The following is a 23,752-nucleotide window of genomic DNA, read 5'->3' as shown; positions in this document are numbered from 1 at the left end:
TAATGAGCCGCTCGCTGTTCACCCCGACCCCGAGCGCACAGCAGTGAGGAGCGAGGAGCAGAAGCTCTGGTTTTTAGCCGTTTTCACTCTGTTCTCTTTCTTCTCTGTTTTTACTCAGTGCTCTTATTTCTCCGCACAGTTTTGCTGCGTTTAACATCGTCTTGGCGCTCTCACACAAACTCAGGTCCAGTGCTGTGATTGGACTTAGAGGAGGGGTGGGTCAATTATAAACACTCTGCACTTGATTCCAGAACCACTTGTTCTTAGGCAGCCCACAGAAAACTGAGTGGTCTTGTTTCACAGTGTGTGGGTTGGTAGGCTCCAGGGAGCCAAATGAACATGTACATGAATTGAACAAATATTTATGTATGTCCCCTTTAAATAAGTTAAAAACAACGGCAACAAAACTCAATACATATTTACAAGTGAGGGTTCACTAGTTTATTACTTTGTACGTCCATCTTCGCTCTCAGGTTAACCCTCACCTCTCCATTCTCCAAAGCTTTGAGGAAGGCACAGCTCTCGCTGGTGCAGGAGCGCACGGTCTCTGTTCTGCCCTCGCGGAACAGACGGGTCATAGATGCCTCATACGTCAGGCAGAACATTCCTCTGTCCTGAGAGAGAGAAAGACAGAGAGAAAGAAGGACCCAAAAGGTGAGCTAGGATCGACCATACAGAATAAACCTATACACAGGCCTGTCTATATTATTAATTTATTGCACGACATAGGGACATTTCCTCAGTCATGTTTACTGAGTGTTCATCCACTCGCTCTGTTCTGATCTCTGCTTTTCTCTGCTCTCTCTGTTCTGAAGTTGTGATTTTATTTGTGGTTTTATGTCATTTATGTTTTATTTCTTTAGAATATTCCAGTTCCATTGTCTGAATATTCTTAATAATTAAGATACGCAAAAACTTCACTGCTCCTTATAAAGGTGTAACTGCATTATTACGCTATTATGCTATTTATATATCATTGGTATAAAATGTTCTTAAAATAAAAATAATTATTTCTGAAACAATATATATACACCATAAAAAACAGCTATTGTGACAGGTCTAATCATACACTCAAAAATCAAATATAGCCGGGGTAATGTATGTAGCATTGTCCATAACGCCTTACCCTGTAGAAAGCTAGCTGCAGTGCCATCTGGACGAAGGCGTCGGGGCTCATTTTGACCTTCTTAATGCTGCCTTTGCCAAAATCTTGGAACACGAGCACATGGAAGTCGATGTCGTCCGCCAGAACCCGCGCTACTGCCAGAGACTGAGCAGCACGCTCCTGGCACTGAAAGGGAGGGAGGAAAAAAAAAGAGTGTGTGTGTGTGTCAGAAGGATCAAAAGACGTTATACGTACATTTCAGATCAGTGTCTAGAACTGAACAGCTCTACCCGCTGCTTGCAAAACAGTTATCGGCGCAAGTGTAAAAACCTATTAAACACTGAAGAGGTTCATCTGCCACAAATGAGAAACGAACTACACGTTAACACTAAATAACTTTCATTAATTCCATTAATTATGTTTAATGCCCAATTACTTTTAACAAATAAAAACAGAAACCTTTTAATCTCCTCTTTTTTTTTTCACCATTTCCCAAAAATACCTCCACATTCACTGTAAATGTGAGGGAACTGTGTAACAATTTTCCTAATTTAATACACTGTCTAGAATGTACAATCCAGAAACGGCAGTCTTTAAATGAACCTGCTCATTAGAAATTACGTTGGGTGGAGTTACCCCCTCTGTCCGTTGTTTTCTGAGGGCAGGAGGTGTTTGATTTAGTCGTATGATATGTTTTTAGTAGGTTATATGGTTGTAAATGCCTATATCCAAAATATATCTATGATTATCTTGTCTGTTGTGGTTGAATTATTTTGAAACATTTGCTGATGTCCAGTGCAGTGCTTGAAGTGAGTCTCTGTGGTTTGTCCTGTAGTTGTGCTCAGCAAACCAGGATAATATTGATTTTCTTTATCGTCGTGATTGTAGTGGGGCACGGCAGCATGTTACTGGGGCATGGGCTATATTTAAATTGTCTAAAGCCCAACTTACATGTACTTTTGGACACAACATTATCCCTGAGAACAGAACAAATACATCACAGTCTTCTGCAGCTTTTTCCTGATGGAGCTCAGAACGAATGCATTTTGAATTACAATTATGCGTTACACAAAAACATACTTTTACACTTAATACATGTAAAACATCCCCCACCTCTGATCTAGAAGACTTGATAGAACTTGCGATATAAGGAAAATAAATTCTGGCTTACAGACGTGCAATAAATACGAGGTGCGGTGTGTTCTGCAGGAATGAACAGAGCAGTACCTGTGAGGGGATGTCCCAGGTTAGCCGCTGTGGCTGGGGTAGTGAATGGTTCACATCACCTTTGCAATGTCCCTCTTCATTGTAACCTAAATGGAAGGCATCTGTGCCCAGAACGAACTGGGACAGAGCGGAGGGACAGGAAGATCAGTGAACACCGTATCCCTTCATTCCGCTCTCTTAACGTTTCATTTAACCATTCATTCAGTAAAGCAGGCTTACCTCCCACATGTGGGAGACAATGGGAGCGTCCGCCCAGGAGTGTTCGGCGTTCAGGCCGTTTTTTCCATTCTTATAGATCACCACTGAGAACGACTTGTCAAACCACCTATTAAACAGAGTCAGGCTTTTCAGGGCATGTGTATACACCATTTAGCCATAACATTACTACCACATCATTTCTTTCCCTCTGTATATTTTGTTATCTCCCTTTCACCCTATACTTCAGCGCTCAGGACCCCCACATCCTCAGCGCTGCAGTGGCACTGATGCGTTAGTGTGTGTTGTGCTGGAGTTTTTAAACCCCTCAGAGTCTGGACTGAGAACAGTCCACCGACCAAAAACATCCAGCCGACAGCGTCCTGTGTCACTGATGAAGGACTAGAGGACGAGCGACACACACTGTGCAGCGACAGATGAGCTACTGTCTCTGACTTTACATCTACAAGGTGGACCAACAATGGGAGGAGTGTCTCACAGAGTGGACAGAGAGTGGACACAGGGTTTAAAAACTCCAGCAGCACTGCTGTGTCTGATCCACTCTACACCAGCACAACACACACTAACACACCACCACCACGTCAGTGTCACTGCAGCGCTGAGAATGATCCACCACCACATCACACCTGCTCTGTGGGGGTCCTGAGTGCTGAGGAACAGGGGGAAAGAGGGGGGGGGCAGGAAAGTATGCAGAGCAATGGATGGACCACAGTCTCCTGTATGGTCAGTGGATATGAGAGAATGGACAGTGCAAGTAGAAACAAGGAGGTGGTTATAAATGTTATGGCTGATGGATGTGTGTATGTATTTTTAAAAACCAAAATGGCCCTACCACACAGTTACGGAGACAATAACAGAGCTGCGCTGTTCATTTGATATTGTACGACAAACACCGGACACTCACCTGTCGTAACATTTCCCGTGCAGGAGGGACTTGGCGTAACGATCAAGACTAACAGCTGGATCATCTCCCCTCATGCCCTGCTCTTCGTCTTCTAGAGTAACAAAGAATGCTGCTTTCTCAATGCAGTCCAGAGACCTCTTGTTCACTCCGGAGCTAAAGAACTCCTTTCTGGTCTGAGCCCATGGAATTCTAGAAAATGCAGGTAAAAAAGAATTAGTGCCTGCATTTATAGTTTTTACGGTCTTTGAGACGTAGTGCATGATTAAGAGGAACACATCATAAAAACATATTTTTTTTACATTAATGTGTAAATTTGGAGCCCTCCAACCCACACACAGTGAAACAAGAACCTCCCTCAGTCACTTTTCTGTGTGCTGCCTAAGTCAGAAACACAGGATAAAACGAGCCATTCTGATTCTGCTCTGCGTCTGACGTCAAGTGCAGAGACTTTAGTTTTACTACTTCTTCACCTTGTCAGAGTCTGTCCAATCACAGCGCTGGAGCCATGTTTATGTGAGAGCGCAAAGGCAAGGTTAAACACAACAAAACAGACACAACGAGCGCGGAGAAATAAGAGCACTGAGTGAGAACGGAGAAAACGAGAAGAAAGAGGACTGAGCAAAATCAGCTAAAAACCAAGGGCTCTTTGCAAAAAGCAAGTTTTCCCCTTTAGTATGACATTTAAGGGTTAATTTCTCCTTAGGGATTTTCTTCAGCGTGTTGCACAGTATCCTTTAAAAGATATATTGTTTCCTTGGAAACCGTTGTTCATTGCACTCTCTGTGATACCCGTTATTGCCTCTTGTACCACCTCACAAACCTTTCAGAAAAGGTGGAAGAAAAGAGAATAAGAAAAATTGGTCAGAGGAGGAAAGGTAATACTTCTAGAGGAATACAGTAAAAGCAGCCGGGCGAGGGCCTGTGAAACTCGGTGAATGATGAGGCACGCTGTTGACTTATTGATATGATATACCTTGCCTTTTACTGACTGCAAGGATCTCGTAGCATTGAATCGGAGAGCAACCATTAACTGCATCGCAGCAGGAACAGCACAGTGTGATCCAACTCAAGACAATTAAACAAATCATGGATTAACTGCTATAATTTAAAATCAGCTGCTCATTATTAATTGAATCCAGTGGGTTTCCCCCGGTCGCAGAACACTCTCCTCGGGACACGTTCCTTTATCGCCATAAACTTGACCATGTTGCGGTTAAGTTGTTTTCCTTAATCTGGTTGCTAAGGTGTTTTGTGCAGCATTTTAACAAACTTTAAGGGATAAGACATTCATTCATTCATTATCTGTAACCCTTATCCAGGTCAGGGTCGCAGTGGGTCCAGAGCCTACCTGGAATCATTGGGCGCAAGCTAGGAACTCACCCTGGAGGGGGCGACACACACACTCACACATTCAACCGGAGCACCCGGAGGAAACCCACAAGGACACGGGGAGAACACACCACACTCCTCACAGACAGTCACCCGGAGGAAACTCACGCAGACACAGGGAGAACACACCACACTCCTCACAGACAGTCACCCGGAGGAAACCCACGCAGACACAGGGAGAACACACCACACTCCTCACAGACAGTCACCCGGAGGAAACCCACGCAGACACAGGGAGAACACACCACACTCCTCACAGACAGTCACCCGGAGGAAACCCACGCAGACACAGGGAGAACACACCACACTCCTCACAGACAGTCACCCGGAGGAAACCCACGCAGACACAGGGAGAACACACCACACTCCTCACAGACAGTCACCCGGAGGAAACCCACACAGACACAGAGAGAACACACCACACTCCTCACAGACAGTCACCCGGAGTGGGAATCGAACCCACAACCTCCAGGTCCCTGGAGCTGTGTGACTGCAACACCACCTGCAGCGCCACCGTGCCGCCCAGGGATAAGACAATGATAAGGAAAATACCTTAAATACACAAGTGAACATTTTAAAGAAATCTGAAGGAAACGTTTTGTGCAAACGATTCTATTTTAAGGAAAATCGTAACTTTAGCTCCTCACTGCTGTGCGCTCGGGGTCGGGGTGAACAGCGAGCGGCTCATTATCATTTAAAGGAACAGGTGCTGAAAGCGGGCGTTCTGAACAGGGCTGTTTACACAGGGGGAGAACACTGCTGTGGGGCCCGTGGGGTTTGGACCAAAGCAGGTCACAGACGTTTCATTAAGAAATAGAATATTAATTAATTGCAATGCCTGCATAATACACTAATAACATAAATACACTACATAAATGCTAACATGCTGATAAGATGGAAGTCATAGCAGTGGATCTGAAGTTCTACTTTTATGTGTTCTACCTTAACAAATCACCGGTCCTATGTAGTAAAAATGACTGCCAACATGTGAAACCAAGGACACACAATGACAAAAAGGTGAATCACTGCTCTCAGTGAAGCTTCAACAGCTACATGAGCTCTAACAGCACAAGTTTAAGATTTAAAGAGGAAATTACGCTGTTGTTCCCCTTTAAACACTGGGTTCATGCAGTAAGTGCGGTCAGGTGAAGTGCTTCTGAAGTTCAGTCCCGACTGTCGCGCAAACATCAGCGGTAGAGATGTGTGCTTTGAGTCCAGGTCTCTCTCTGCTGCGACTGCAGAGTTGTTTAAACAAAGGCTGAAGGCTGAATGTTTGACTGAGTTACAAGTTGCTCTGCATCTCAAGATATTTTACTGCTCTGACCAAAAGATACAATTCAGTCAAATTCAATCTGGATCCCACCGTTTCATTAAGAACCCTAACACTGTTTCACTGCGGAGAAGGGGTTTCGAACACGTCCGCTTTAAAAGAGCCGGCTCATATTGTGAATGTGTGGCTACGTTTGTTTGTGTGTACCTTTCCCCCGCGGTGAAAGCTCCCAGTTTCTCTTCCCCTGGAGCCGGGGAGGACTTGTCATCAAGGATCCGCTGGATCTGATATTCTATCTCCCGCGGAGTCAGCATTCGGCCGGCCTGGTACAGCCACAGACGGAAGTAGCGACCCCGGTGATACACTGCCACATACTCGCTGTCCTGCCAGTGGACCACAGAGTCTACGGAATGGGAATCGCAGAGAAATAAGGACAAATAAAAGGTAAGTCATCAACAGACATATTTAAAGATACAGTTAATGTTGCTTCTCAATCAGTCACATAACACAAAGACTGATCCAGGTTTAATACAGACATCTCTCATATATTCACAGGCAACCATATTTACTTTAACAAACCGTTCTCGTCTTTCAAGCCGAATTAGAGAATGAGCTTTAGGGACTAATGTATGCAGATGAATGGTGTAAGATAACACACATGTATGTGATGCCTTTGTGTAGGAGTACCTGCTATAACTCCAAGTGAGAAACATCCTCACAAACAGATAGGGACAGCAAGGAAAACAGGAGCTCAACAAGCACTGAACAGAGAGAGGGAGAAAAGGAGGATGTGGGAGAAAATGGCCCAAACGAACAGGTGAAAAGGTCAAAGGACTGGGAAGAATACAAAGTGGGTAGAAAAGAATAAAACAAGCGGAGGACCCAGAGAAGAGACGGGAACAGAAACAGCCGAGCCCCAGAGACCAGGGAACAGCGTATGTTTTAACTAGTGGTGTCCATTGATTAATACAATTTTCTCGTGTTAATCACAACAACATTCTGTGATCAATCGCAAGTTAAAATGCTAGTATCTCCTTGTTATTTTTGGATGGCAGATAAATGCGCAACAGAGTTATATGCACGACAAAATGGTTGGAGGAGACCCTTCTTTTTATAACTAACCATAACTAGTTTGTTTCCAGATTTTTCACATGGAACATTGACAGCACAAGTCTTAACGGAGATGCAGAGGCGAGAATATGGAAAAGCTATAAACAGACAGCGATAGGATACTGTCTGCATTCAGCAGTAAGCCATTCACATAAGAAAGAAAGAAAGAAAGAAAGAAAGAAAGAGAAAGAAAGAAAGAAAGAAAGAAAGAAAGAAAAAGAAAGAAAGAAAGAAAGGTCAAGCAGCAAGACAGAAGGAACACACGACACAATGCAGTGGATGGGATGCCTAATCTTCCATGGCCAGATATGATCTCATAATTACATAATCTGAGGACCACGAGATCCCCCGCTAACAAGGGCACAACAACCGTTCAGAAACCTGCCCCTGAGACCCTGTAGTCGGAAATCTAATCAATAATCACAAGCAGATATTTACTTAGCTTCACAGGCTTGTCCAGTGGATAACGCTGAACATCACACCATCGGCTCCTACTTTAATCCCCACCTTCACGAGGCACTGAACAGGATTTTGATTTTCCCCCCACAAACGGTTCAAATTTCAGTTCAACTCCAACATGTCTGTGATCTCATCCAGATTTAGCTGCATGTTTCTCGTTGCTGTCCTCAGAGGTTCTCGTTAAGAGATCATATCTAGCTCCACAGGACTCAGGGTGATATTCTCTTTCTCTATGAGTCCCTCTCTCTCTCTCTCTCTCTCTCTCTCTAGGGACCTGTCTCTAACTTGTGATCCCTAGATAGACTTGGATAACAGGCATGATGTGAGAAATGATGCCTCAGGTGTCTTGGACAACCTTTTCTCAAGTGTGTGAGAACAGCAGGGTGTGCATTGATGTGGTGTGTGTGTGTTACCGGTCTCCTCTCCTGGAATGCGTGACGTGTTGAAGAGCCTCTCACACTGAGCTGCACACAGTGGAATAAACGTACCAGGAATACGACTCTGAGAGAGAGAGAGAGAGAGAGAGAGAGAGAGGCAGAAAGGGAGAGAGAGAGAGAGGCAGAAAGAGGCAGAAAGAGAGAGAGGCAGAAAGAGAGAGAGAGAGAGAGACAGAGGCAGAAAGAGAGAGAGAGAGAGGCAGAAAGAGAGAGAGAGGCAGAGAGAGAGAGAGAGAGAGAGAGAGAGAGAGAGAGGCAGAAAGAGAGAGAGAGACAGAGGCAGAAAGAGAGAGAGAGAGAGGCAGAAAGAGAGAGAGAGAGAGGCAGAAAGAGAGAGAGAGAGAGAGAGGCAGAAAGAGGCAGAAAGAGAGAGAGGCAGAAAGAGAGAGAGAGGCAGAAAGAGGCAGAAAGAGAGAGAGGCAGAAAGAGAGAGAGAGAGAGAGAGAAAGAGAGAAAGAGAGAGGCAGAAAGAGGCAGAAAGAGAGAGAGAGAGAGAGAGGCAGAAAGAGAGAGAGAGAGAGAGGCAGAAAGAGAGAGAGAGAGAGAGAGAGAGAGAGAGGCAGAAAGAGAGAGAGAGAGAGAGAGAGAGAGAGAGAGGCAGAAAGAGAGAGAGAGGCAGAAAGAGAGAGAGAGAGAGAGAGGCAGAAAGAGAGAGAGAGAGAGAGAGGCAGAAAGAGAGAGAGAGAGAGAGAGAGAGAGAGAGAGAGAGAGGCAGAAAGAGAGAGAGAGAGAGAGAGAGGCAGAAAGAGAGAGAGATCAGTGGTTTGACACAGAATGTCAAAAAAATCAGGAAAGAATTAAGAAATCTATCAAATCAGAAACATAGAAACCCAAATAACTCCGATTTACGCCTTCAGTACTGTGAGACACTAAGACTGTACAAACGCACACTCAGAATCAAAAAAGCACAATACACACACACACAACTGACACTAATTGAGGAGTCCATAAAAACACTGGACCAGTCTCAGTAAATCTACAACAGAAGAATGGGTTCAAAACAGAGAGATATGGATCACACACACATTTCAGATCCCTCTACAGTGATATAACCCCAAATTTAACACCAGATCAAAGGAACATCACCGAAAAATTAAACTTGATAGAACAGGCCATAAAAGACTTCCAGAATCCCCAGGACTCCCCAATTACTGCGCAGGAACTTCAAAACAAAATATCCGCCTTAAAACCCCCAAAAAGCAAGCGGCACCGACCGCATCCTGAATGAAATGATCCGGCACACGAGTGAAAAATTCCAATTGGCCATTCTCAAGTTATTCAACATGATTCTGAGTGTGGGTCACTTCCCTGACGTCTGGAGTCAAGGTCTGATAACGCCCATCTTCAAAAGCGGAGACACATTCGACCCTAATAACTACAGAGGCATCTGTGTGAACAGTGACCTGGGGAAGTTACTGTGTAGTGTTTTAAACTCCAGATTATTACACTTCCTCATGAAGCACAGTGTCCTGAGCAAGAGTCAGATTGGATTCATACCAAATCACCGCACGTCTGATCACATTTACACCCTACATTTAAAACCTAAGTTTTACTGACTTCAAAAAAAGCATTTGACTCCATTTGGCACCAAGGTCTATTCTACAAACGTATAGAGAGTGGTGTAGGGGGTAAAACATATGACATTATTAAATACATGTACACAAACAATAAGTGCGGTATAAAGATTGGCAACAAAAGGACAGGGCCGTTCTCTCAGGAGCGCGGAGTGAGACGGGGCCGTTCTCTCAGGAGCGCGGAGTGAGACGGGGCCGTTCTCTCAGGAGCGCGGAGTGAGACGGGGCCGTTCTCTCAGGAGCGCGGAGTGAGACGGGGCCGTTCTCTCAGGAGCGCGGAGTGAGACGGGGCCGTTCTCTCAGGAGCGCGGAGTGAGACGGGGCCGATCTCTCAGGAGCGCGGAGTGAGACGGGGCCGTTCTCTCAGGAGCGCGGAGTGAGACGGGGCCGTTCTCTCAGGAGCGCGGAGTGAGACGGGGCCGTTCTCTCAGGAGCGCGGAGTGAGACGGGGCCGTTCTCTCAGGAGCGCGGAGTGAGACGGGGCCGTTCTCTCAGGAGCGCGGAGTGAGACGGGGCCGATCTCTCAGGAGCGCGGAGTGAGACGGGGCCGTTCTCTCAGGAGCGCGGAGTGAGACGGGGCCGATCTCTCAGGAGCGCGGAGTGAGACGGGGCCGATCTCTCAGGAGCGCGGAGTGAGACGGGGCCGATCTCTCAGGAGCGCGGAGTGAGACGGGGCCGATCTCTCAGGAGCGCGGAGTGAGACGGGGCCGATCTCTCAGGAGCGCGGAGTGAGACGAGGCCGTTCTCTCAGGAGCGCGGAGTGAGACGGGGCCGTTCTCTCAGGAGCGCGGAGTGAGACGGGGCCGTTCTCTCAGGAGCGCGGAGTGAGACGGGGCCGATCTCTCAGGAGCGCGGAGTGAGACGGGGCCGATCTCTCAGGAGCGCGGAGTGAGACGGGGCCGTTCTCTCAGGAGCGCGGAGTGAGACGGGGCCGTTCTCTCAGGAGCGCGGAGTGAGACGGGGCCGATCTCTCAGGAGCGCGGAGTGAGACGGGGCCGTTCTCTCAGGAGCGTGGAGTGAGACGGGGCCGTTCTCTCAGGAGCGCGGAGTGAGACGGGGCCGTTCTCTCACGAGCGCGGAGTGAGACGGGGCCGTTCTCTCACGAGCGCGGAGTGAGACGGGGCCGATCTCTCAGGAGCGCGGAGTGAGACGGGGCCGTTCTCTCAGGAGCGCGGAGTGAGACGGGGCCAATCTCTCAGGAGCGCGGAGTGAGACGGGGCCGTTCTCTCAGGAGCGCGGAGTGAGACGGGGCCGATCTCTCAGGAGCGCGGAGTGAGACGGGGCCGTTCTCTCAGGAGCGCGGAGTGAGACGGGGCCGTTCTCTCAGGAGCGCGGAGTGAGACGGGGCCGTTCTCTCAGGAGCGCGGAGTGAGACGGGGCTGCTGCTTAAGCCCAACACTATTTAACATTTATGTAAACGAATTGGCCACGATTCTGGAGCGTTCTGCGGCGCCCGGTCTCACTCTGCACGACTCAGAGATTAAACTCCTGCTCTACGCAGACAACCTGGTTCTGCTGTCCCCCACAGAGCAGGGTCTACAGCAGAACCTGGACCTGCTGGAGCGGTACTGTCAGAACTGGGCCCTGACAGTCAACCTGAACAAGACCAAAACCATCATTTTCCAAAAGAGACCCAGATCTCAGGGACACTCCCCCTGCTTCACACTAGGGACACACAGGTTAGACTGCAGTGGAGAGTATAACTGTTTAGGGCTGAAGATCAGTTCAACAGGAAGCTTCAGTCCCGCGGTCAATGAACTGAGAGAGAAAACACCTACGCCATCAAACGCCAAATTCCCATTCAAATCCCAATTTGGATCTGTCTCAAATTACTCCAATCAATTCTGGAACCCATTCTCCTGTACGGCAGTGAGGTGTGGAGGGGCTCCAAAACCACACATTTGACCAATGGGACACACCCAACGGAAATGATGCACACAGAATTTTGTAAAAGCATCCTGAGAGTGCACAGGACGACACCAAACAACGGCTGCAGAGCGGAATTAGGCCAGTACCCTCTGTTACTGAGAATACAGAAACGAATGATTAAATATTGGCTACATCTAAAACACAGTGACCCCCCCCCCCTCTCCTATCACTACAAAGCCCTGCAAAGCCAAGAGCTGAGCAAAGAGAAGAGCTCCCTCACACAGCTGGTCCTGACCCTGACCTCACTAACACACACTAACCCCCATCAGGACCAGTCTGAAACACCCCCAATCAGAGACAACCAAATTATAACACTCCAAAAACACAACTACATCACCCATTGGAACACACACACACAGGCACAAAGCAGAATGCAGTGCTATCTGGCCCTAAATCGACAGTACACTGTAGCGGAATACCTCAGCACAGTGACTGACCCCAGGCACAGAACCACACTGACCAGGTACAGACTCAGCGCCCACAGCCTGGCCGTACAGACCGGCCGCTACCGACAGACCTGGCTCCCCAGAGCGGAGAGACACTGCCGGCAGTGCCAGAGCGGCGCTGTAGAGACAGAGCTGCACTTTATTACAGAGTGTGATAAATACAAACAATTAAGAGAAATTTACTTCCCAAAATTTGAAAAACTTCACCCACAATTCAACAGCTTCTCTAACGAAGCCAAACTGAGCGTCCTGCTCGGAGACACGGGGGAGAGCAGCGCCCTGGCAGCAAGATATATATCTGCCTGCCACACACTCAGGGACAGTGAGTGACCAACGCACACACACACACACACACAGACAAACACACATATATACACCAGTGCCGGATGCTGGTCTTTCAAGGAGGGGAAGCTCAATTTCGGCCTACATCATAAAATGTGTCGGTTTATTTATACGTAAATTCTACCCTCCGTTCCTTTTCAAGAAAATGATCTGTGACCCTGTCGTACCAACAAGGCGTCTTTTCCAGGGACTTGACTAGTGTCCTCTCAATGGCCAGCAGAGCTAGGCTGCTTAAACGGCCTTGGCCCATGTGAAGTGTGTCCGCCTGTGAGTGCTTTGTGACGGTGGAGGGGCTCAGCAGCACCCGCTGGACAGAAACTGAGATAGAAGTCAGAAAGAGTGATAGAAGTCAGTCTCCAAAAACAAGCAACTACAAAAAACCCCACCAGAAACAGAAGCTCGATTTGTCGCTAGTCGTTTTTAACAAAGAAAATGCTGCTAAGAGGATTAAGAAAGTCTCTGGTTCAACTCAGAACAGAATGAAAATGTAATGCTCCCACGGATCTTTACACCAAAGGATCGCTGATTCGCTCATTTCATTTTTAGACCCCCAGAGATGCTGAGCGTCCGATGGGCAGGACAAAGCCCAGAATTTATCCGATGACTCGTCTCATTCCGCTGCACTTCGCTGCTTCACTATTGAACTCTGTGGACGCTCAGTGTCCTCACTGTTTAAAGCACTGTGAAGCTGCGGGAATGATTGAGAGGAAAGCCGCGTCTTTACCAGTGATAAGAAGCAGATTCTGAACAAAAGTTGAGTGCGTTGTAGTGCATATTTATTCAATGACATGTACACACAACAGTATATATTTGATCACTTATTTTTTGACATTTTAGGGGAAGCTGAGCTTCCCTTGCAGTCTTAGAGCAATCGCCTCTGATATATATATATATATATATATATATATATATATATATATATATATATATATATACAAACATGCACACACACACACACACACAAACTCACACATGTATATATACACACACACACACACACACACACAATTGCCCTGTCTGTTACCATTCTCACCATACCTACCATTTATTTTTATAATAATTTTATTTACGTATGTATTTATTTAATTATTAATCTATTTTTTTATATAACATTTATTTATTTATTACATAAATTGTTTTAACTGGTTCTTTTTATTATTACAGTTCTATAAGATCGTTAAATATTATATTAATAATAACAGGAAAAAAAAAGTTGTGATACTCATGTTACTGTATTAATGCTTTGGCAATACTCTGTCTGAATATGGTCATGCCAATGAAGCTTATTGAAATTGAAAATTGAAATTGAGAGAAAGAGAGGCAGAGAGAGAGAGAGAGAGAGAGAGAGAGAGAGAGAGAGAGAGAGAGAGAGAGAGAGAGTGAGAGAGAGACAGAGAGAGAGAGAGAGAGAGAGAGAAAGAGAGAGAAAGAGAGAGAAAGAGCCAGAGAGAGAGAGAGAAAGAGACAGAGAGAGAGAGAAAAAGAGCCAGAGAGAGAGCCAGAGAGAGAGAGAGAGAGAGAGAGAGAGAGAGAGAGAGAGAGAGAAAAAGAGACAGAGAGAGAAAGAGAAAGGCAGATCATGGCAGGATCGTCCGGGGGGGGATAAGAGGAAGGAAGAATTAAAGAGAGGAACAAAACTACAGCTCAACAACAGCTGGGTTAAATGTGAGACAACTCAGAACAAAGTGCACACACAAACCCTACGACCAAAAGATCAAACGAAGAACAAACACGTTCATTCAAACCATTTAGTCTTTTACATAAAATTGAAAAATTCAGTGAGCACATGCCATCTCCTGTTGATCAGACATGCCTCCCAGGAGCTGGAAACATGGAAGAACGTGATGGCAAAGTACAAGCCAGTGTTTTAGACCAGAAATCAAAACAGATCACACAGAGGGATTAGAACGTTCCACATGTTGTGAGTAAGAAAAAACATTTTAGCCTCATTTCTTGCTGTATCTTTGTCACAAAAGCACATTTACCTATGACATGTTCACCCTGCGCAGAGTAAATCACAGCAGGTCTCATCACTGTATGCAAAAATCTCTCTCTACTGTTGGGGGCGCTGTTTGTTTCAGAGGTGAGTTTAGAGCGGTCAGAGGCCACCCCTGTCGTGTTTAATCAGAGGAACAATAAACACAGCCCATATGTTCCGTTATATCCCTATTCATGTGTTCTGCTCTCAGAATGAACATTGAGGAATGCCTGGATTTGTCTGACCGTCGTCACACATCAAACGCATGCACACCATCAGCCACACAACACACTTTTAACACAGGACAGGACACAAAGCTGTAGAAATGACACTCGGGACACTGCTGCAGGGGTTAATATCTGCAGTATGATTTGTCTGCTCTGTTATAAAGTGATATTCTTCATGAGACAGAAGCCAAAACCCATCGTTCCTTGACTCGTATGGAGCCAAGCACCGACTGGTCCAGAAGCTCTTGATGAAATCCCAGAGCAGCGAAAGTTACTAATGTTTTCTCGGCAGAAGAGAGAGAAAACAGAAACTAAAAGTGAATGGAGTCAGTTCTCCTCAGAGAGACCCCTGGTTTTTCTGGACCTTTTTTTACTGAATGAACATGGGTTTTGTTGGGCTGACTCACAGGTTTGATTTCCTCTTTATTCAGTTTCCTCCGGTACATGAGGAGAGCATGCAGGGTGTTCCCAGCTCTTGCCGCCTGGATCGGCGTTGGTGTCACATACATGAAATCCTGTTAAAAACAAAATTCAAAACAATTAGTCGTTTTTAAGCTTGCTGCAAGTAGCCTGGCATCATGTTAATCAGTTTCTATTAAACGCTAGGTACGCACCATGCCGTAGTAGTTACTGTTCACCATGATGGGCCCTCGTCCTCTTAGGTAGATGTACTCCTCCCACCAGTCACTCACCTACGACAGACAGAACTGTATTGTTTAGCATGTCTTCTTCTGCACCAGCGTCTGAATATACTGAACCAATAACCCAGGAAAAATAATTCTTCCTTTCTGCACTTACATGTTTAAGCCTTGCATTAAAGGTGACAAAAAAAAAGATCCCTTCTTCAGTGAATGTGCTCATAAATGTGGGAGTTTACAATCCACCAACCCACACACTTTGAAACAAGAGCATCCAGTCATTTTTCTGTGTGCTCTAAGTCAGAAACCATGGGATAAACGAGCCGTTCTAATTCTGCTGCACTTCTGACGTCAACTGCAGAGACTTTTGAATGGCTCCGCCCCCTCATCTGAGTCTGTCCAATCACAGAGCTGGACCCGCGTTTATGTGAAAGTGCAAATACGAGGTTAAACGCAGCAAAACAGACACAACGAGCGCAGAGAAATAAGAGCATTGATTACTGCTCACTGCTGTGCACTCGGGGTCGGGGTGAACAGCGAGCGGCTCATTATCATTTAAAGGAACAGAAGCTGAAAGCGGGCGTTCTGAACAGGGGCTGTTTACACGGGGAGAACACTGCTGTGGGGCTCGTGGGGTTTGGGCCTTTCGTCCAAGTCCTAGCACACCTTGGTGACCAGGAATGACATGAATATGCATAAGCTGACACAGCTATACGGATCAGCATTCGGCTCTGTGACTTAGCTTAAGTCTGTTTGGAAAATATGTGGCTTACTGAATACTGCTACTTAACTGATTAGAAAGTACTCACATAGTTGGAGGCCCACATGGCCTTGAGCTTGAGGTACCACTGCAGACGGTTCCCCAGACTGACCTCAAAGTCTTTGGCTAGAGCCGTCATCCTCTCATACTCAGAATCAGACTTCAGTGCGCGCACTGACTCCAAATACTGCAGGAAGAGAGAGAAACAGAAACAAAATAATAGCTATGCTTTAAAAGGAAACTCTCCTTGGTAGTGAGGATGATAACGACCAGGATGATCATGGCCTCACCCTCCTGATGGTGTCTTTGATAGAAGGCACTGGCAGATTGGGCAGAGAGCCTTGATAGCTATACAGTAGAGGTTGCCGACCAGAAAAGATCCTCACCAACATCTGAAACAAACACACACACACACACACACATTCAAAAAGTATTCAATACCGCTTCTGAATAAATTAAGATTTAACGTTAATAACGTTATTTTAATGGTCTCTCCCAAAATTTAATGTGCAATTATTTGTCATTACATAAAGTACAACTAAATGTGTCACACACACACATACAAACACACTAGGGGCAGTGAACACACTCAGTATGGTTACGGGGTAGGTGCTTTGCTCAAGGGCACCTCAGCCATGGATACTGAGGGAGGGCAGTGCTGTTCCTTCATTCTCCAACCATTTGGCCACGGCTGACCCCTCCATGTAAAATACTGACACAACGACCTGACACAAGTGGCATGGAGCAGGGTTTTTACTGGCTGGCTAAATAAATAAACACATAAATACTGACCACCCAGATTTTGGTGGTGGTGGACACTTTGCCGTGCTGCTCGAACATCCAGCGGTGGTAGGACAAGAGCTGCTTCAGACAGAGCTTCATGGTGAAGATCAGAGAGAGCCACAGAATTGTACTGAACACGACCGCAGACACAACTGTCTGACACTGCACACTCAGAGAACCACTGCAGAGAAGAAAAAAGGGGAGAGAGAGAGAATTTAAAAATGTTCCATGACTCCATGGATAACTGGAGGAGGCCAGGGACAAAACTGAAGCGCAGAGTTAAGAAACTGTATCCCACTCCATCTAAAAACAATGTGATCAGGAATGCAAACCCCAAACATAAAAACTTTGGTGCAGACTTTTGCTAATTATCTGTGAACTAAAAAGCAAAAAGAGAGTAGGAACAGGTTAAATTCCACAAGCAGATAAGAAAGCCGCCAATATATCAATAAAGGAACTAACAGCTTACTGGTTCTCAGTAAACCAACCTCTGTCTGGGTCCGTATGTAAATGCAACTCATTACGGACCAACAACAAAACATCAGAGGGGAAAACCTCTCCTTGCACTCTGTCTCAGTTCTTATAATCAGTTCTTCTATTTGTGCTCATAAAATCTGCTGAGCAAGGAGGACTTTATCCTCCTAGTTCTAAAAGGCTTCGGGTAAAGTGTGAGTCAGTGCATGGTGAACAGAGCCACTAATGTCCTGGAGAACACACTGTATCTCCTGCACAGGTGCAGCACCATGCCTAAAGCACGCTGAGCCTTTTCCACTAGTCTCTCACTATGCATGTGCATGTGTGAAAGGACCACTTCAGGACAACTCTGGACCTGATACTGTGGAGTTTCTCTGGAGTTTCTTCAGAGGTCATGTGCAAAAGTGGATTAAGATTCCTAAATGTGTACCCTACAATAACCTCATTATTAAAGGCTAAGCAGCAGCTCTATGAAAGTGTCAAACTAATTTTAGAAATTTAACTAACGTGTTTATTGATAGTCAGAAAACATGTTATTTCTTACTAATTCAAGAAATAAGGTTTAAAAAAAACCATAATAGGCGTCTTGCCTGTGACGTAGATGGTGGACAACAACTCTAGAAGTTGCTCTTAATTTATGCAAAATGACAAAAAGGTGTGTTGTTTTTGGCTGCAATCATTCAATGTACAGTGGGACATCTGTGAACAAATGGCCCAAAGATCCCAAAATATCCAGAAAATGGACTACATTTGTCCACTTTAAACGGGCACTTTGGAAAGGACCATCCGCTCACTCCGTTATCTGTAGCTCATTTCACTGGCGCTTTTCCAACAATATGGGCATGTAAGGACACCAACGAAAGGTGTTCAAGAGCCTCTGTAACATGGAAGTAAACAGAGTAAGGACACTCACTTCGCCTGTTTTAGTTGGTGTTAGTTAGCGTTAGCTTGACTCGCTAAACTCGGTGTCTCAGATTATACTCGGCTACGTAGCTGCATTACGGAGGTTTATAGTGTCGGATGAATTCGAGTTTGATTCGATCACATTTACAAGAATAACGGTACCTCTACATTTGAGTTTAGCTTATTGCTAGGCTATTGTCATGAATAATGTTGGTTATTTAGCTAGATACTGTCATAACAGTCAGTCATAACGGTGTTTTACCGCGGCGTTGTTCAGCTGTTGTCCACCAGTGACGTCACGGTCGCGTTCGAGAATTTCCGTAGCGAGCTCAGGTTTTTCCGTCAATTTAATAAAATTGTCAGTTTTAAAGCAGATTAAGCTGCTATTTTCATTTTAATTCATACTTATATCTGTCAGTAACTACAATAATGTGGAATATTCATGGAGGTCCATTAAGTGGTGCTTAGCCTTTAAGCTCTATGTAAATGACAGACATGATTCATTTTAACTTCTGTGGTTTATATTGTTAGCGACAGTAGTAGGATATGATCAACAACAATAAGTGTTAATAATTTGCTCACACCCCACCACTCACATTGTAAAGGCAGCACCAGAAAGCTGTAACTCTGACTGTAACCCATCATCTCTGGAGATTACTGACTGTAGTGATTATAATTTAGGGGAAAAAATGGGGTTCCAGGTAGCAAACACATTTGGTTCAAATCTGTGCCTATTTAGACATTTATGACTCAGTTACAGCACTGGTGTTTGTTGTGTAGGAGAGACGTGGGGTCCAGGTCTGTTCCACAACACACCTGACATCTGGCCTATATAAAGGTGTCAGCCAGACTCACCCTGACTCAGCACTGACATTGAAGGCCAAATGTGGGCCATAAAAAAAAACTTCTGATGTGACACATTTGGCCCAAACATTCAGTGATTTCTGAGGTTAAAGTTGATTTAAACCTGGCTGTAAAGAGGATGGGGAGATTGTCTTGTGTTGTTTGTCATTACCTGGCAGGCAGGTGTTCCTGGATCTTGGCGATGAGTCCCATGGAGGGATCAGAGCGCGTGTACATGGTGGCCAAGATGGCTATAACCACAAACAGCCAGGAGGAAGGGCTTGCAGGGTATACACCTGTTATTACATTGTTCTGTGGAGACAGCCAGTAAGAAAAAAATGAAACAAGCACAAGATAATTAAAAGTAACAAATGCATTCTGTCAAAATAAAACAACCCAATATCACCATCAAACAAATATCATGTCAGCTATAATAGGAACAACAGCCAACAACAACCATGAATGCACTGTGTGTTTCCTAAAGAGAACATATTAAAAATAACTTGAGTGCATGGGCACAATAACAGGTTTCTCTGGAGTCCACCAAACCAGGAGGAGAATGTATCCCTCTTTAATATCTGCTTTTTTTTTGTGCTTTGAAAAATGACATCCTTTATTTATGTGTGGAACACAGGCCAAGTTTAAATACAAAACCATGCTTATATTCTCTGACCTTGCTTAAGCTTTTTTCCTGAAAAACAATTAGCAGGAATTTGCATTTTAAGAAGGAAATGCTGAATTGGGTCGGAGGTCACCTTAATCCACCTTAAACAGTACTCCACCCAGCCGTGGGTGAACAACATAAAGGAGCAAATGTATATTTACTGTAGAGGCTGGGTTAGTGTGTGAAACTGTCCACAAGTGTGTGTGTGAGTGAGTGAGTGTGTGATGCCCACATCACTCTGTCCAGGGTGTGTTCCTGCCAGTTATTCCTGGAAGGCTCTGGACCCACCCCCACACAACAGATGAATGAATTAATAAATAAATGTAATAATATTAAAATCGTGTTTACATTCTGAAGATGTGATAAAGAGAATTCACTTCATGGCAGGAGATTAATCAGTAAACTAAAACTAGATTATTTTAAGGAAAGTAAATAATGCTAATAAAGCTAATTGTTTTGTGAGTCAACATCAAAACAAACCACCCTCCCCTTAGTATTCCCTGCACAGCCTCACCTCAGAACCACAAACATCTGAGTGGTGCTGCTAAACTAGCCATGTGGTTGTTGCACGTTTTTAGACTATGTACAGACTTCAAAACAACTGAGTAAACACCTTTCTAACTGATACACAACATAGGGTCTGAAGGGATGTGGGTTATCACCTGTAATCAACTATGTATCTTTAAATTATAGAATTTTTTGGTTTAAAGACAATGTCGGCGACTCTGTGGAGCTGGAGTTCCCTGCGTCTTTTGAGTTAAAATTATGTGTTTTAATGACTGTTTTTTTTAAAATGTGGCTGAAGTGTAACTAAGTTTTTATTCGCTGTTTTAATTCCCACAGAAACTCATTTGTAACTCGAGTTGTTTTAGATTTGTAGCACTTTCATGCTGTTAGCGCTCTCCCGAATTTAGAGCCAGTTCCACCTTAAGTAATAACTACAGCAGAAATAAGTCTGTAATGTTTTACTATAAGGGTACATTAATTCATGGCACTTTACACAAGTAATAAGCCTTACAAAATGGTTGGGTAATGTCACATCCTGAGAATGATCCTTATCCTGAGAACTTTATAAGACGTGTTTTTTTTTTCTTTGGCAAAATCACTTTTAAGAATAGATTTCCTCCAGATAAAATTATATTTCCTTATGATGTGTGCCATTTGATCTTTACATGGTCACCACTTCGCTTGGAAAATCACTGTAATTTGAGAAACATCCCGAGACTTGAGATAAGGACTTGTTGGTGCCATCACCAAACTCTCAAACCAGACATGGTGGCATGATAATCACTGAAGACCTGGGTGAAGGTTACTCTACTGACATTACTGAGGATTCTTCATGGAATTGGACCTGACTGATTGATGCTGTAGGTGTCCCTCTCCACAGTGGAACACACTTCTGTTTCTTAATGAAACGTCTGTGACCTGCTTTGGTCCAAACCCCACGAGCCCCACAGCAGTGTTCTCCCCCTGTGTAAACAGCCCTGTTCAGAACGCCCGCTTTCAGCACCTGTTCCTTTAAATGATAATGAGCCGCTCGCTGTTCACCCCGACCCCGAGCGCACAGCAGTGAGGAGCGAGGAGCAGAAGCTCTTATTTCTCCACGCTCGTTGTGTCTGTTTTGCAGCGTTTAACCTCGTCTTTGCGCTCTCACATAAATGCGGATCCAGCGCTGTGATTGGACAGACTCAGACGAGGGGCCAGCGCAACACTAAATCTAAAAAACACTAAAATGATTCGTTTTATCCCATATATTCTGATTTGGGCAGCCCAAAGAAAACGGAAGCGTGGTGGGTGTTCTTGTTGTGTGCTGGTTGGTGGGCTCACATGAAGACCCATGAATGAAAGTGAATTTTATTATAGTATTGTTCCCTTTAAATGAAGCTAACCAATAACAATGCTTCTGCAATTCGAGGTCAAATTTACATTTAATTTGCTTAAAGTTTAACTGCTGTGTCAAAGTGTAACATTTGTTTTAGTGGGGTGAGACATGAGATTCTCTTTTTTGCTCTCTCTCTCTCTCTGCCTTTTTACTGATTTTACTATAGTGAGGTGTGAGAATGTAAGTGTATAAAGATGACTGGCTACAAACTGATGTGTAAGTTTCCCAGGTTTGGAAACTTTGATGTATTTACCTTTAAGCGTACGATGCGTTTTTTCCAGGAGCGGAGACCAGACAGGTAAACTTGTCTGAGAGCCTCATGGGAGAGCTGCAGATCTATCCCCTCTGGAGTTATGGTGAACTGGAACGCTACTGCCTGATGTGCCTCAGCCATCCCTGCACACAGAAACACAAAAGGATGATTTATTGTCTCATTTTCTTACACACAGCCACACCCAAAACAGAGGAAAAGTGCCAAGATTGATGGCTCATGTAAATCGACACCTCTTGTATTAAACTGGGTGAAAGGTTTCCAGTTCCTCACATTCTTTTCTATTCTCTGATGTGAAATGTATGACTTTCTCAGGTAGGTATGAGTTCAGAGAGTAGGGAGTAGTGTGCAAAAGTTCACTGGAATCAAGAGGCCCACAGGTGTTTTTGTTCATAAAAAATAAATCTAATTTACAGCGTACCTTTTACTTTCTGATCCATTCAACATTGACGATCACATTTTCACGCCCTGAAGAAGGAACGCTATCCTGAATGTGCACACTGCCGTATCAGAGTGTAGGATTACAAGAGTTTACTTCAATGTCATTTAAACAAGCCTCAACAACATTCAAGGATAATGTAAACATTTCAAAGACAACTGTGTAGAACATGAGACACATTCTGACCTATGACCAAGCATTGCATGATTACCCCGGGAGGCAGGGTTGGCCCACTGATAAGCACTCTTATTAATGTGTGTATTGGGTTTGTGTGAAAAGATAATTTATTCTTTCCGACATGATTTTACAGCGCCAAAGTACATGGAAATATCATGTGTCATATTTACATATTCATTTTGTAGTTTCTCTGTACAAGTTCACAGTCTCATTTAACCTGCTTGTTTAAGTGGGAGGGGTAGGAAACGCCCTGTGTGTGTGTGTGTGTGTGTGTGTGTGTGTATGGAGATAGAGAAAGAGGGATGACATGAGCTGAAAGCAAGCTGCTAGAGTAAAAACCAAAAAGTCTTCTGTGTGCCTGATGCCAAAAACAGCAAAAACAAAGCACCAAGGCTTGTGCGAAAACCGTGCCTGATATAGGCGAGAATGCTGCATTATAATGAACTTTGAACTTCAAGCACAGTCAAAGACGCAGCACAGAATAATCTGTATGAAATACCATGCTATAAACTCCTCTTTCAAGCCTTGTCCACCTGTATCTGGATATTTATTAAACAGCTATCTGAATGAGCTGGTAGATGATCAGATCATAAACAGCCACAGCAACCTCAGTCGTTACGTGTAGGATTTAAACCTTCAATGATAGTTAGTAGTGCTGGGCGATATAAGCGCAAATCTATATCATGATTAATTGTACGTTTTACCACGATAACGAACAATTATTTTGTTTATATTTCTTGACCCTCACAGTTCAGTGACGAGGCTTGTGCTGTAAATATGCTCCAGTGTCAAAGCTGGGATATTGTTTTCTAATGTCGCTGGGAGCTTGCTCTTCTCTTGTTTTCTGAGCACTGTTTATATTCAGTGTGTGGTTGTGCTTTTGTCGCTAAAAGGTTTTTCTCAGCGTTTACATTTGTCGTATTAATAATAGTCAAAACACAACACGTCCAAACCACAGACGTTGTGTTTTTCTTTGATACGAGCTGCTCGAGTCGCTTGGTCGGTCTCTGCATTTAGGTTGCTTCCATGTGGCAGAATCACATGACTACAGCTTGGTAGCATGTTTTTAAAGGAACAGTACATGAACACACAGTGGGGGCATAACAGAATAAGAATAATTGATATAATCGATATAGGCAATGTTATGTCAATTAGACGTTCTGAATATCGATTTCGACTAATTGTCCAGGCCTAACAGATGATAACAGAAATGTTGTGTTTGCAGGTAGGAAGAGAGTGGGCTGGGCCCTATTTGGAGCTCTAATGGACAGACATAGGATATTTCATGTTGTGTATAATTACAAT

At 44.6% G+C, this 23,752-nt stretch overlaps 1 protein-coding gene across 2 annotated transcripts in view; it reads right to left on the bottom strand.

The window, feature by feature from the left end:
• The window catches only part of LOC136708939 (carnitine O-palmitoyltransferase 1, liver isoform), a 46,747-nt gene that overhangs the window by 8,309 nt on the left and 14,686 nt on the right, over window positions 1-23,752 (bottom strand). For both annotated transcript variants that reach the window (XM_066683858.1, XM_066683859.1), the window contains exons 2-15: window positions 21,814-21,956; window positions 19,187-19,326; window positions 16,804-16,975; window positions 16,302-16,403; window positions 16,061-16,198; window positions 15,228-15,305; window positions 15,021-15,128; window positions 8,094-8,181; window positions 6,319-6,514; window positions 3,453-3,641; window positions 2,552-2,657; window positions 2,333-2,449; window positions 1,127-1,291; window positions 486-614 (exon numbers count right to left, since the gene is read on the bottom strand). In XM_066683858.1, the coding sequence (XP_066539955.1) occupies window positions 486-614; window positions 1,127-1,291; window positions 2,333-2,449; window positions 2,552-2,657; window positions 3,453-3,641; window positions 6,319-6,514; window positions 8,094-8,181; window positions 15,021-15,128; window positions 15,228-15,305; window positions 16,061-16,198; window positions 16,302-16,403; window positions 16,804-16,975; window positions 19,187-19,326; window positions 21,814-21,956 (1,871 nt within the window). The remainder of the gene's footprint in view (window positions 1-485; window positions 615-1,126; window positions 1,292-2,332; window positions 2,450-2,551; window positions 2,658-3,452; window positions 3,642-6,318; window positions 6,515-8,093; window positions 8,182-15,020; window positions 15,129-15,227; window positions 15,306-16,060; window positions 16,199-16,301; window positions 16,404-16,803; window positions 16,976-19,186; window positions 19,327-21,813; window positions 21,957-23,752) is intronic.

This window comes from Hoplias malabaricus, chromosome 10 (genome assembly GCF_029633855.1).
Source record: "Hoplias malabaricus isolate fHopMal1 chromosome 10, fHopMal1.hap1, whole genome shotgun sequence".
Taxonomy (NCBI): domain Eukaryota; kingdom Metazoa; phylum Chordata; class Actinopteri; order Characiformes; family Erythrinidae; genus Hoplias; species Hoplias malabaricus.
Note: the sequence above shows the minus strand (reverse complement) of the source record. Positions and strands in the feature narration are given on the sequence as shown.